Raw genomic sequence first — 13,044 nt, forward strand, 5'->3', positions numbered from 1 at the left:
GTCCCACTACTCCCTCCGATGAAGCCATCGAACCTCCTTAATCTATCCATTTTACAAATATGAGTCGCAGTAAAAAAAACAATTGCAATTCGTAAAATTGAATGGTGTTATTGTATTAGGCAGAAAAGAAGTTGATGTTGTAACAAAAAATTATTAAATATGTAGCATTTGAATAATTTATTATTTTCTCAACTTGAATTTGACAACAAAAGTTGGAATGCAATACAAATACCTAAATAAAGATTATGACATACGTTATTTCTACATTACGGGTAACGTGGTTTTTTGAATTTGTTGTTTAAACAAATTTTCAGCAACAAATTCACCGACGTTCAAGCATTTGATTATTAAAATGCATTTTTGGATTACCTAGATGTAATTTAAAGTCAAAACCATGTCCCAGATCGCTGGCGCCTATTTGTTATAGATAATTATTTTTTATTATAAACAAAAAAAACGTAAAACAATTTTTTCCGATAATAAATTTTCTAACTTAATATTCATAAACTACATGAATGGTTGAAGATTTCCTGAAAATTTCACGCCTTTATCATTAAAACTCGAAAAGTTATGCAATTTTGAACATTAAAAAAAAAAAACGATTTTTTAATCAAAAATATTGAAAATTGCTGGTAGCCTCTAAAACCTGTTCGATTTTGCTCAAATTTTGAGGAAAATTCTTTTTTTTAGGTAAGCTTTGATATTTTGGTGTGCGTCGCGAAAAAAAAGATTTTTTTGAATTACCCTAATAGTCATGTGTTAGTTTAGAAATAATAATTATGCAAATTAATGACATTTTTCAGGCACTTATGAGAGGAGCTGTTTTGGCTCTTCTATGGAAGCACTTGTTCATATTTCAGTTCCGATTAGAGAAATCCCTATTGGACGATTAATCGAATTGGTAAATATCTAAAAATTGACAGGTATTTTATTATTCCAAAAGTTTCTCTGTAATCTAATTTGTACTTTAAATTTAATTTAAAAACTGCAGGAGAATAATAAAAATCTCACGCAAGAACCGTATCCAGTACCGAAAGAGATATGGCACTTAGTAGACAGGCTATATCGGCATGGCCTTAAAACTTCAGGACTTTTTGAAACGCCAGGCCTTCATAGTGAGATTGTAGCTATTCGAGATTGGCTAAATGAATGGAGTCAAGATCCAATGCGTATCCTTTTGATATTTAAAAAAATACAATATATATGTATATGCATATGTATGTATATGTATATATATTAGGTGGCAATATTTTTGGCTCAAAAATTTGATTTTAAGTCTCACTCCTTAAATTCGTTCTAAGAACTCTCAAATGAAGACCCTTGAAGAGCAGGCGTTGTAACTTAATATTTAGAGGTCGCTCAAAGCCTCTAAACATGAAATTTTTTTCGAAAAATGTTAAAAAAACTGCATCTTTCACTCATTTTCACTGCTAAATTTCTTTTAGTTACCTTATTAAAGTACCTGGCCATCAAGTTTGAAGTACAACACATGAAACAAAAATGTAAATATAAGTAATTAATGCAATCTTTGGCATAAGATCGTCTATAGCAAATATAAAATGATTTAATGAATTTAACCCTTTTTTAACCATCCGCAGCTTATAATCTTGTTTTGTAAGTAAATATATCAAACGCCACTTTAGAAAAACATTCTATCATCTTCAAAGTAAATACTCTCTAAAGTTATATGCTGTAGCTTAAAAATTAATGGTCGTTAATTGCTTCAAAATATTGCTATTTTATTTTATTTTGGAAAATAAATTATATTATCAATATATCATTTAAATAAAGTCTACGTTTCCCGCAGGAAGTTTTTGTGCATCGCATTTATCAGATTTCATATAGTTTACGCTATAGGTGATTGTTTTAATGAATTTTGTATGTATGTATGTACATACAAGTCGACTCGACTACTAAAAAAAGAGGTTGCAACACATGAAATTGGCCGCGTATTGGATCTCTTCTTCTTTCTTGAGTAATGACTCCTAATTTTTGAGTTGGTGCTTCCTGGGGCACTAAAAAATTTTAACTAAAATCCCCCATATTGTAGTATATTGTTTGAAAAGGCATAAAAAAAGAAAAATTTTGACGTAAACCAGAGATCGATACGTTAACTCATTCGGGAGTTATTTAGGGTCAAAGTTCGGAAAAACCAATTTTTGAACCCAAATAACTTTTGAATGGGTCAACGTATCGACCTCTAGCTTGCGCCAAAATTTTTCTTATTTTACGCCCTTTCAAATAAGAATATAAGGGAGATCGGGGCTATGTGTCCACACTTTACGCTTTTTTCAAGTTTACTAAAAAACTAATAAAGATATTTGGCTAAAAGTTTAATGGTATAACCTTTTAACCTTGCTATTAAAAAAAAAAAAAAAAAAATCGTTGACAATTAAAATAGTTGATCTTTTAACATTTTAAAGAGGCGAATTTTTTAAGTGGGCAATTAAGTCAAGCGTAGACAGATAGCCCCGCATATGGGGCTATTTGTCTACATTCGAGGGGCTATCTGTCCACATAATAAAAAACACATTATTTATATTAATTTTTATACTTATTTATAATATTACTTATTATTAATATACATATGATATTGAAAAAACTGCTTAGTCGTTGGAGTCAGAGAAGTAATAGGCACTTCGTGTAGATTTTTTGACAAGTTTCCTGCGTAGAGCTGATTTTTCTTTATATACGGTGGCATTAAACTGATTTTGAGTCTGTTGCAAAATCAATGTGATGAGTTTCTTTTGTCCCCTTAATTCTTTAATCTTTTTTTATTTAGGGCTTTTACTTTATTCTCGGCAGCGTTTGAAATAGAAAATACTCAATAATTTAAGACAAACTCATATATTTAACTTGACGTGTATTTTTAAAATAAAAATTTGGTGACGATTCTTGAATCGCAGGATCAAGTAGTTTCTTTAGGTCACTTTTTTACAGTAGCGAGTGAGAGCCCGAACATTTATTCCAAAATCTAACGCTGTTTTTACGAAAAAATTCTCACTCAATTTTGATTCTTTTAATCGCTCTAAATATAATTTTATTGGATATGTTTACCTTATCCGTCTTAAAGAAAGTCTTTCTTTTGTAGTTACGCACCATTATCTATTTATAAAAGAACAATTTGTCATTGAAGTGTGGACACATTGCCCCATCAAAAATAGGACAGATAGCCCCGATCACGTTTTTCAGTCTAACATGTTGCCAATTTTAGTTAATGCGGAATTAAGATTTGACGCTTCTCACACCTGATAACTATATATTAATTGATAATATTATGAATTGCTTACTTTAATTTGAGTTAAACTACTGTCGCACAGCAAATTTTATATATATATATATATATATATATATATATATATATATATGTATGTGTGTGTGTGTGTGTGTGTGTGTGTGTGTGTGTGTGTGTGTGTGTGTGTGTGTGTGTGTGTGTGTGTGTGTGTGTGTGTGTGTGTGTGTGTGTGTGTGTGTGTGTGTGTGTGTGTGTGTGTGTGCGTGCGTGCGCGTGCGTGCGCGTGCGTGCGCGTGCGTGCGCGTGCGTGCGCGTGTGTGTGTGCGCGTGTGTGCGTGTGCGTGCGCGCGCGCGCGCGCGCGCGTGTGTGTGTGTGTGTGTGTGTGTGTGTGTGTGTATATATCATATCATATTTATATTTATATACATATAAACGGTGTTTCAGGTTAAAAATGTCCTAAAGCGGGGAGCCCACACTTCTGCACAACGCATAATGCGTAAGCATAAGAAAATTGATTGGTCTATTTCCTTATGCACATGTGTATATGGACCAATCAATTTTCTAATTATGCTTACGCATTATGCGTTGTGCAGAAGTGTGTGCTCCCCGCTTAACTTAAAATATGAACCTCAATTAGGACCTCAAAACAAGAAAAAATTTTCCTCTAGAGGTATGCCCGTAAATGCTTTGTTTAAGAGATATTGACATTTAAACATTTTTATTATAAACATTTTTATTATAAAATTTTATGAAATTGTTATCAGGTTATAATAAATAATTTAATAATGTGCTTTAATTACTTTACTAGCTGAGAGTAGCTGTTATTGTTTCACATGTTATGGGGTACGGTTACAGCTGCTGTAAACAGGCGGCCTAATGACCCCGTGAAAGCGTGTATATACATACATGCACGCACATATACATACATATCGTTGTCCTTGACTAATTATTCTCGTTATACATACAAGCTGGTGGTGTACATTCGGTAGCAGAGGCATTATTGCTACTTTTAGAATCTACCGCTGAACCCTTGATACCATATAATCTGCATAATGTTTGTCTATCTGCGGCAACCAATTATTTACAATGCAAACAAGTAAATCAAATCGGAAACTGACATTTTACTATATGTAATATTTTTTTGTACAATTAAATTCAGATTATATATTTTTCTCATTTACAGATTGTAATGCAGCTACCCGAGACTAGAAGAACAGTCTTTCTTTATATCAGCTCGTTTTTGCAAGAGTTATTAAGTCATACGCAAGATAACGAACTCGATGCTAAGACGCTTGGTAAAGTTGTTCTTATTCATATGTTTCTCGTGCCCATTTTTGTCACATTCTTAACCCTTTGAGGAGCGAGCGCTATATTTGCTACTCTCCTTTATTTTGTGTAAAGGCTCGCTCGATTTTCATATGTAACCTGACTTATTGGAATAATTCGCTAATGCTTTATTCGAATTTAAGATTAAGAAATAAAATTAAAAATGGTGAGTCCAAACAAAATTTCAAAATCGGATTATGCAATAATCTGATTATTGCAAAATTTGATTTTAGGAAATTTTTAACGTTACTAACTATATAATTAATACCAAGTTTCCAGTTTCATTGTGTTTGACATTTAGCGATTCCAAGAACACCGTAAATCGAGTTTTATGGTAATTGAATTGTTTTGAAATTTGACCCACTATATATTGAATTCACATTTTAAATTTTAGAATTTGAAGGTTAAAATCAAATTAATTCATAAATTAGTTTTTTAGAAAGCTCTCGTCCTCAAAGGGTTAATTTATTGTTCTACTACCACATGTGGGCATTGATATACTTTAAAAACCACCAAGATACTTTAAAAACATTGTATTATTTGTGCAGCGACGTTGTTTGGATCAATATTTCTGAGAGATCCGCCAAGAAGCCGGGACGATTGTCATCAGAGAAGTCGCGCGACTCAAATTACCTTCGATAAAAAGAAAGCTGCGTTTGTTTATCATTTCTTGGTCAACGACCAAAGCGATTTTATATTGGGTCGATAACGAGCGATTTGAACATTGGAAAGAATATCAGCAACACGACGAATTTTTCATTTACAGCTTTAAAATAGAGAAAAAATAATTAAATTAGTTAATCTTACTGCAATTATTATATCACTTTTTTTATAATATATCAAAGATAGGACGTATGCTTTTTCATTCACCGCAATTAAAGCATTATTTTGAAAGCTGCATAAGTATAATTTAGTGAATATCTATCATAGTTAATGAATTTTGTACAAATATATTATTAAAAATACGAGAGTCAGTACAAAAGTAATGCTTCCTAACTTTTTTCTTTCGAATCTAGCAGCATAGAAAATGTTGTGTTTCACTGATGGTGACAGTACATAAAACGTGGAAGACAAAATTAACTAGACTTTACTAGATTCTCATGGCCTGTTCCGTGCCGATAGTCCGCCCAAAATGATGACGGAAAATCGGAAACCCGTGGTTTTTCTAAATAATTGCCGAAAAATGTTTGCAGTAACTATTAAATTTTGAACTCGACGTAGTTTTTATTGGTTTTTCTAACGGATAATTTTTTGGGTGTATTATTCGTGATAATACAATAAAATCGTAAAGTTTGCAAGAATATCAACGTACGTTTTATTAAAAAAGAAAACTATAAAGGAATAAATAATACTGAGCCCTTTTACACAGAATTTATAATACATAATATATAGAGTAATAGATCAGTTATTAATCGTGACAATCGATTCTACAAATTATCGAAACTAATATTTAAAAATAACGGTTTTAAATAAGTCTGTAAAGAAATGATTGAATATTAGTAAAAATACAAGAGAAAACTTGAGATTTAATAGATTAATCATTTTCTGCATAAAAAAAGGAAGAATAAAACATGATCAAGTAGCGTTATCTTTTTTTCAACGAAAGTACAAAGAAAGCTAAACTCAATTATTTCTATTACAAAATGTACTTATCAGTTACGAGATTTAACAAAGAAACCTGTAAATATATAAGTTTGAAAAATGTTTGCAGTAACTTCTAAAAATTACATCAAATAATTAGTATCAAAAGCTTTTTTTCTTCAGTTAATAGGTCTGTTCGTTTTCACTGCACTTCTGAACTAGTGCAATATAGTGCAATAAGTTAAAAAGAAACAAATATATTTTCTTTTATTCTAATTTCTTGCACTAATTCAGAAGTGCAGCGAAAACGAACAGGCCTAATGTAACAATGAGATTTCACGTAAATATATCTAGAAACATTTAAAAGATGCGAGACTCAATTATCAAAACAAAATTATTGTGTTCAACACTTAATTATAATTTTATTCTTATAATACATATAAAAAGATAAGATCATTGTTTATAGTTGAATAGATTCATGTTGCTTTTTCTTTTCTATTATTTTTTGTCACAAATATTGCTGACACTCGAATTTTTATTGTAGGCAGCCATCATTATGAACTATAACAAATTGATAATCAAGTCTCATATTGATAAATTCTTTCATTCACAATTCTTCAATCCAAATTCAAAGACGTACTCATTCAAAAATTAAATTTATTTATCGGCGGATCTTCCGTCATATTAAATTCTATCTGTTCATCAGCATTCTCGTTAACTTTAGAAGTAGGAACCTCTTCTTCGTCCTAAAAAAAAATTACTTTTTTTATTTGTTGAAAGAAGAATACGCAAGTATCTTTATTAAAATAATAATAATTTGATTATCATCGCTCAATTTAGTGCAGATAAAATAATTTTATTAAAATTATACATTTGTCTGTATCTGGGTAAAATATAAAACTGTCTACGAGAAAAATAGTTTTTCTATATAGTCAACTTTATGAACATAAAACAAATGTACAAACCTTTTGAGAAAAGTACGTATCAAGTATAGCCATAGATTTCTGATAAACTTGTTCATTCTGATGATGTTGAAGAGCTTCTATTTTATCTAATCCTCCAGCTTCTTCGATCATAATAGCAACTCTTTCTACTTGTCCTATTTTTTCTGCAGCATGTAAGATATTAGTTAGGCCATCTAAGACAACAATAATAACACCCCAGTCTTTTGTCTCCAATAAATTACAAAAAGGTGGCAATACACCCGCTCCCACTAATTCAGTTAAATGTTGAATCGTTCCTCCCGTTGTTAAGTTAGTTACAGCCCATGCAGCTTCCTTTTGTGCCTTATAGTCTCCCTAAAATAAATGGATATATTTATCTACAAAATTCTCTATCAAAAAGTTTAAAAAAATCTTTGATTCTTGCGTGTATGCATAAACAAACTTACAAACTGAAGTACTTCTATCAATGGTGGTAACAGACCAGCGTTTATCGCACTTTGGATTTGGTCTGTGTTACCAGCCATAATGTTACTGGTTGCCCAAGCAGCTTCCTTTACAATGTTGGCGCGATGATACCGCAACAAGGCACCAAGATGTGTCAATCCTCCCGCGAGAATCACAGCATCCGTTTGAGTATCGTCACCCGTTACTATGTTTCCAACTGTACGCAATGCTGGAGTAAGAATAGTTCCTTCCTGTGATGTCAGCAACTGTACAAGTTTTGGTATAATGCCAATTTCCAATACCGCTTGTATTTTATCGTTGGATCCATCGGTGAGATAAGAAAGTGCCCAGCAGGTATCAGCTAGAACAAATAGCTGCATAAAGTATCTCAGATACAAAACAAATTATGTAATATATAAAATAACGATAACCGATAAAACGTGAATATTTCTTACCAAGCACATCTTGATCCGTATAACTAAACAGACGATTAAATACTGGTAGAACAGGTCTGATCAATTCAAAGGGTGGAGGTGGACTCTTGTTTCGACATAAATTAGATAAGGTCCATACGATGTTGCGCATGAATGTTATCTGCGTATTTCATTATTATCAGAAAACATTGGAATATTGTCTACTTATTAGAAAAAAGATGACGATATAATTTACAGATAAAGATATAATTTTCCAAATACATTATTGTTACTCGCTCATGTTTGCTTTTAAGAAAAGACGTAGTGCAATGAAAGTGTAAGCGTTTTCAACTAACAATAAGACGAACACAAATTCTGATGCTAACAAAGAACAAAAAGAGAGAAATTCAAGTCCAAAAAATATTTTATTTCAATATAAACATATCCCAAATAACTGATTCAATGAATGAGAAGAGTTATGATCTCAAACTATTATCAAACGAAACAAAACATCAGGAACGAAATATGAGGAAATAGTTTGTTGAAAATATTTTTTAACTTTAATCACAACTCTCAAACAGGTAACGTATTTGAGGTTTTTGTTACATCGATGTTTATAATAAAGATCCTTTATATATAATGAATTACTCTGCATTTTCTCTATAATTTTATTTCTTTATGAATAATTATTATTAATACTCTCCTGTACATTTACTAATTTACTAATAAGCCCAATTTGTCAATGCTGTTATATATCTTTAATACAGTATATAACTCTATTTTTAGTTTAGATATTTTTTAAATTACTTATAACTTAATTAAGAAAACAGACTGTTAAGAATATTACAATGCTGTCTAAATGTTTTAAACCAATATCGACATAGTTCGATATCATCTTCACCTTCTTGCAACAAAGATAACGTAATATTGTAAAATTCTCATTTATTGCCAATATTAACAATTCAGCTATTGTTAAATGCAGTTGCTTTTAAAAATATTTTTGTCTAATTGCCATTTGGCTTGCAATAGGCATTTTAGATGAACGAACAAAACTATTATTTCCAAGTGTCAATACTGACAAGGTAAAAGCAAGCAAGACGAATGTAGTTAAAAAATTATCGATTTAGTTATGTGAATTTACTATTCTAACGAGACTGTGTTTCAAGACCGACAAATAATTGGCACACAGTTTGCTGAATGGAAAAATATACATAAATTCACACAAAAATATTATTAGGCAAAAAAATTTAGTTTGACCAAAAAAATGGCATTTCTCTATTCACCTGTGGTATTCAGACACTGATGAAGTTTCACTTATTATTGTAAACAAAAGATTTTTAAATACAAAGGTTAAATACAATGTCACTTACTGGGGTATCAGGTTTAATTAAATCCAGCAGAAAAGGTAGAGCATCATGTCCAAGAACAAGATCGCGTGCATATGGTCCGTCTCCGGCTATGTTTCCCAAGGCCCATACTGCTTGTTCGGCAACAACAGGCGACGCAGACTTAAGCATCTTCACTAATTTTGGTACCGCTCCATGTTTCACAACGTTCTGCGTTTGTTCAGACGTACCCGAAGCTATGTTAGTCAATACCCATGCTACTTCAAATTGCAAAGGAATACTGGATAGAAATAATAAAATTATATCTTGTTAAAAAATAAAAAAATAAAAACGTAAATCAATCAATTATTTAATTGGTTTTTAAACGTACTTATGATCACTATCTAAGAGCTCAATACAGCGTGGTACTATGCCACCTTTTATCATATCATTTATAGGAGGGTTTTTTTCTCGACTTAATAATTTTCTGCAGGTTTGAATCGCCAGTAATTGTGATGTTTCATCTGGCAAGTTTATGTGATTTACAATCTCATCTATAGAAAGAGCAGAAGTGGGCGAAAGAGCAGCTTTATCTCCTAAATTTGTTAGTTCTTGTGTATCCAAATTACGTCGTTTTGACAACTGATCATCTTTCTTGGCTTTTCGTAGTTCCACCGATAATGCGTTCCTTCTTATTCGTGCCTCCTAAGATACATATACGTCAAATATGTAAAATGTTTCATATACATGTAGCAATCTATATCAAATAATTGAAAAATCTTTATATAAGTTACACGGAAAATCAACACAAAAAGCATAAAAGACATCTAGATACAAAATACTATTGTATCTCAAATATAAAATAAGATTAAAATAGAAATATTAATTATCGTAAATCCTTCATTTAAGTCATATAAATTAGAAAATAATTCGATTTACACTTACTTCGTGTTTATTATTAAATTTAAAATTTGCTATCCGTCCATGGCTGTGATCATCTCGAGAAGGCATTGTTTCAATGTTATACTTAAAATAGCTTTATGTACTCTCTCGGCTTATTTCGTCTATTGTAGGTTTCTCCTACTTAAAAAAGATTCAAATTAGATGTATATTGATAACGATCAGATAGAATATGTAAGAAATAAACTGCAAGAAATATACAACTGAGAGAAATACAACTGAGAGATAAACGGATAGAATTCGTCTGTAGTTAACCTCTTCAAAATTCACATTTGCTTATTCGAAGAAAATTTGAATATTATTATAATACGATTTAAGTATGAAAACGCGCTTAAATGTCGCTGTTTTCAAATTTATCTTCCATAACAGTTACACACACAAATAAGTATTAGATATTTATAACAAAAATATAATCATGTCTGGAACGTTCCTTGTATGTACAGGTCTGTATTGGTATAAATCGGTCTCAAGCGTATCATCATTAATAATTACCTTAAGTCAGTGTAATAATTACCTCAAGCAGCTTCTCCAGCGTATACGTTTTTTCTTATCGGAGGATTCAAGTAACTTTTAAAAGTTTAAAAAAAAAAAGAAAAAAGCGTTACTGTTGCTGAAAACCTGATGGTTGCTGAGTGCTGTTCATAGTGCTGTTTAGGCTGCACTAGGCTGCATCCCTATGGAGAGAGAAATAGCGGAACGGAATTAAAACGGAAATACTCTGATTGGCTAATCTCCAGGTAGGGGCTCTCAAGATGAGATATTAAGGTGAAATTTTATGGGCAATGAAAAGCAGCAGCAGATCGTACTGATTGGCTGCAAAATAGAGAAGTTCTCGAGTTTCTAGAAATTCTCTATTTTGTAGCCAATCAGTACGATCTGCTGCTGCTTTTCATTGACCATGAAATTTCACCTTTAGCCAATCAAAGGAATTCCGTTTTAATTCCGTTCCGCTATTTCTTTCTCTATGGGGATGCACCCTTGACGCAAACAAACCTTAAGCCCCTTGCACAAATGTCAGGCAACAGGCAAAAGGAACAAGGAATAGAAATCAGAAATCATGTATAAATTCAGAATAAGCGGGGAGCACACACTTCTGCACAACGCATAATGCGTAAGCATAAGAAAATTGATTGGTCTATTTCCTTATGCACATGTGTATGGACCAATCAATTTTCTTATGCTTACGCATTAGGGTGCGTCCCCATGGAGAAAAAAATAGCGGAACGGAACAGTAACGGAAAAGCTATGGTGGGGGGTTAGCCAATGAGAGTAATTCCGTCTTAATTCCGTTCCGCTATTTCGTGGCCGGGATCCCTATGGCAAAAATTTTCCGGAACGGAACAGTAATGCTAAGACTCCATAGACGCGGAAACGCCATGCGGCAGAGTGCGTTGACCAATCACAAATTTTGATTTTGCCGCAGGCGACTTGCGGCAGCCTTCTGATTGGTCAACGCACTCTACCGGCGCTGCACGGCGTTTCCGCGTCTATGGAGTCTTAGCATAAAGCCCCTTGCACAATGCCAGGCCTGCGTTCAGAAACTTTTACCCAGGTAGAGTAGGAGTAGAGTTAGAGTTGACTTCGGGTTACTGTCGTTTATGGACGACGAAAGTAACATCACGGGTTAACATGGCGCTCTCCCATCAAGCATTGAATATGAGTGAAAATATGGCAGCGCATCAGGAAAATAGTGTCCGTATCCCTTTTTGTTCGCCGGTTCTTGTGAATGGCCTAGTTTACACCGATCTCTTGATACGCGTATCAAATAGTATATTTGAACTGATCAGCCAATAATCAGCCTTATTTACTAGTTATTTACTATTTAATACGCGTATCAAGTGATTGGTGTAAACTAGGCCATTAACTTTAACCTAAAAAAGGCGTGTTTCGAGAACATGCGTTATGTGCCCCTTATGTGACGGAATCTATATATGTGCGCATGTCGAGTAATTTCTACCTACCTCCTCGACGTGGGTAGAAATAGTTAACTCGAGAGTTGACTCAAGCGTGTTTCTGAACGCCACAAATGGGTCAACTTGGCATTTCTGAACGCCTCGAGTTAACTAGAGTTAACTCGAGTAAGGTTTCAGAACGCAGGCCTGGCAACAGGCAATAGGAACAGGAAATAACCAAAAAATCGTTAATTACAACCTAAAAAATTCAAATGCTATGATTGGTTGGCAATAGGCAATAGGCACAGAATTTCCAACGTGACGGAAACTCTGTGTCTATTGCCTGTGTCACTGTTTATTCTGCATTTATACATGATTTCTGATTTCTATTCCCTGTTCCTATTACTTGTTGCCTGACATTGTGCAAGGGGCTTTAAGGTAGAAGCACATAAAATTGCAGGAGCCTTGAGCAGAATGCAGAAGCCATATGCGCATGCGCTATGGTATTTGTAGAGCTCTACAGATACCACAACGCATGCGCATATGGCTTCTGCATTCTGCTCATGGCTCCTGCAATTTTATGGGCCGTATTCATAGTCGAATCTCAAATTTGCTCTTAAGACGATCTTGGTCAAGGCGGCCTTATTCAATCAAAATCGTCTTAAGATTGGTAGATTTCATAGTCGTGAAACAAGGCGGTCTTCACGAAGAAGATTTCGCTCAAGGAAGTCTTATTTGATTTGAGATCGCCTTGGCAAAGACCGTACTTAAAACCATGCTTATTCTCGATCGGCTGTTTCCGTACTCTTTCCGTTGTTTCCTCCAATAGGAACTTTGGATTTATTATTATCCGCACTTTCATGTATGCAATCAATGGACAAGTGAGATAGTTTTGAAGTGAGGTTAATGGACATTCTGCTGAC

At 33.1% G+C, this 13,044-nt stretch overlaps 2 protein-coding genes across 5 annotated transcripts in view; one reads left to right on the forward strand and one right to left on the reverse strand.

Annotated features, from left to right (window-relative positions):
* The window catches only part of LOC112455570 (type II inositol 1,4,5-trisphosphate 5-phosphatase), a 49,353-nt gene extending 43,490 nt beyond the window's left edge, over positions 1-5,863 (forward strand). For 2 of the 3 annotated variants that reach the window (XM_025017580.1, XM_025017581.1), the window contains exons 15-19: positions 804-901; positions 992-1,169; positions 4,205-4,332; positions 4,420-4,531; positions 5,111-5,863. In XM_025017580.1, coding sequence (XP_024873348.1) covers positions 804-901; positions 992-1,169; positions 4,205-4,332; positions 4,420-4,531; positions 5,111-5,271 — 677 coding nt within the window. In that variant the 3' untranslated portion in view covers positions 5,272-5,863. The remainder of the gene's footprint in view (positions 1-803; positions 902-991; positions 1,170-4,204; positions 4,333-4,419; positions 4,532-5,110) is intronic. The other variant, XM_025017582.1, reaches the window with a different exon arrangement.
* Positions 5,864-5,968: 105 nt separating this feature from the next.
* LOC112455571 (importin subunit alpha) lies at positions 5,969-10,884 on the reverse strand. Of its 2 annotated transcripts, none has more exons than XM_025017585.1 (8): positions 10,744-10,884; positions 10,215-10,349; positions 9,661-9,974; positions 9,315-9,570; positions 7,987-8,125; positions 7,534-7,892; positions 7,109-7,441; positions 5,969-6,889 (listed from the first exon to the last, which is right to left on the reverse strand). In XM_025017585.1, exons 2-8 carry the CDS (start codon positions 10,278-10,280, stop codon positions 6,788-6,790), a joined length of 1,569 nt encoding a protein of 522 aa, XP_024873353.1. In that variant the 5' UTR covers positions 10,281-10,349; positions 10,744-10,884; the 3' UTR covers positions 5,969-6,787. The 2 variants fall into 2 exon arrangements, with proteins under 2 accessions (XP_024873353.1, XP_024873351.1); XM_025017583.1 differs by having other exon boundaries at positions 10,215-10,352.
* Positions 10,885-13,044: the final 2,160 nt, after the last annotated feature.

Source organism: Temnothorax curvispinosus, unplaced genomic scaffold (assembly GCF_003070985.1).
Source record: "Temnothorax curvispinosus isolate PA1 unplaced genomic scaffold, ASM307098v1 QBEX01006213.1, whole genome shotgun sequence".
NCBI classification, from domain to species: domain Eukaryota; kingdom Metazoa; phylum Arthropoda; class Insecta; order Hymenoptera; family Formicidae; genus Temnothorax; species Temnothorax curvispinosus.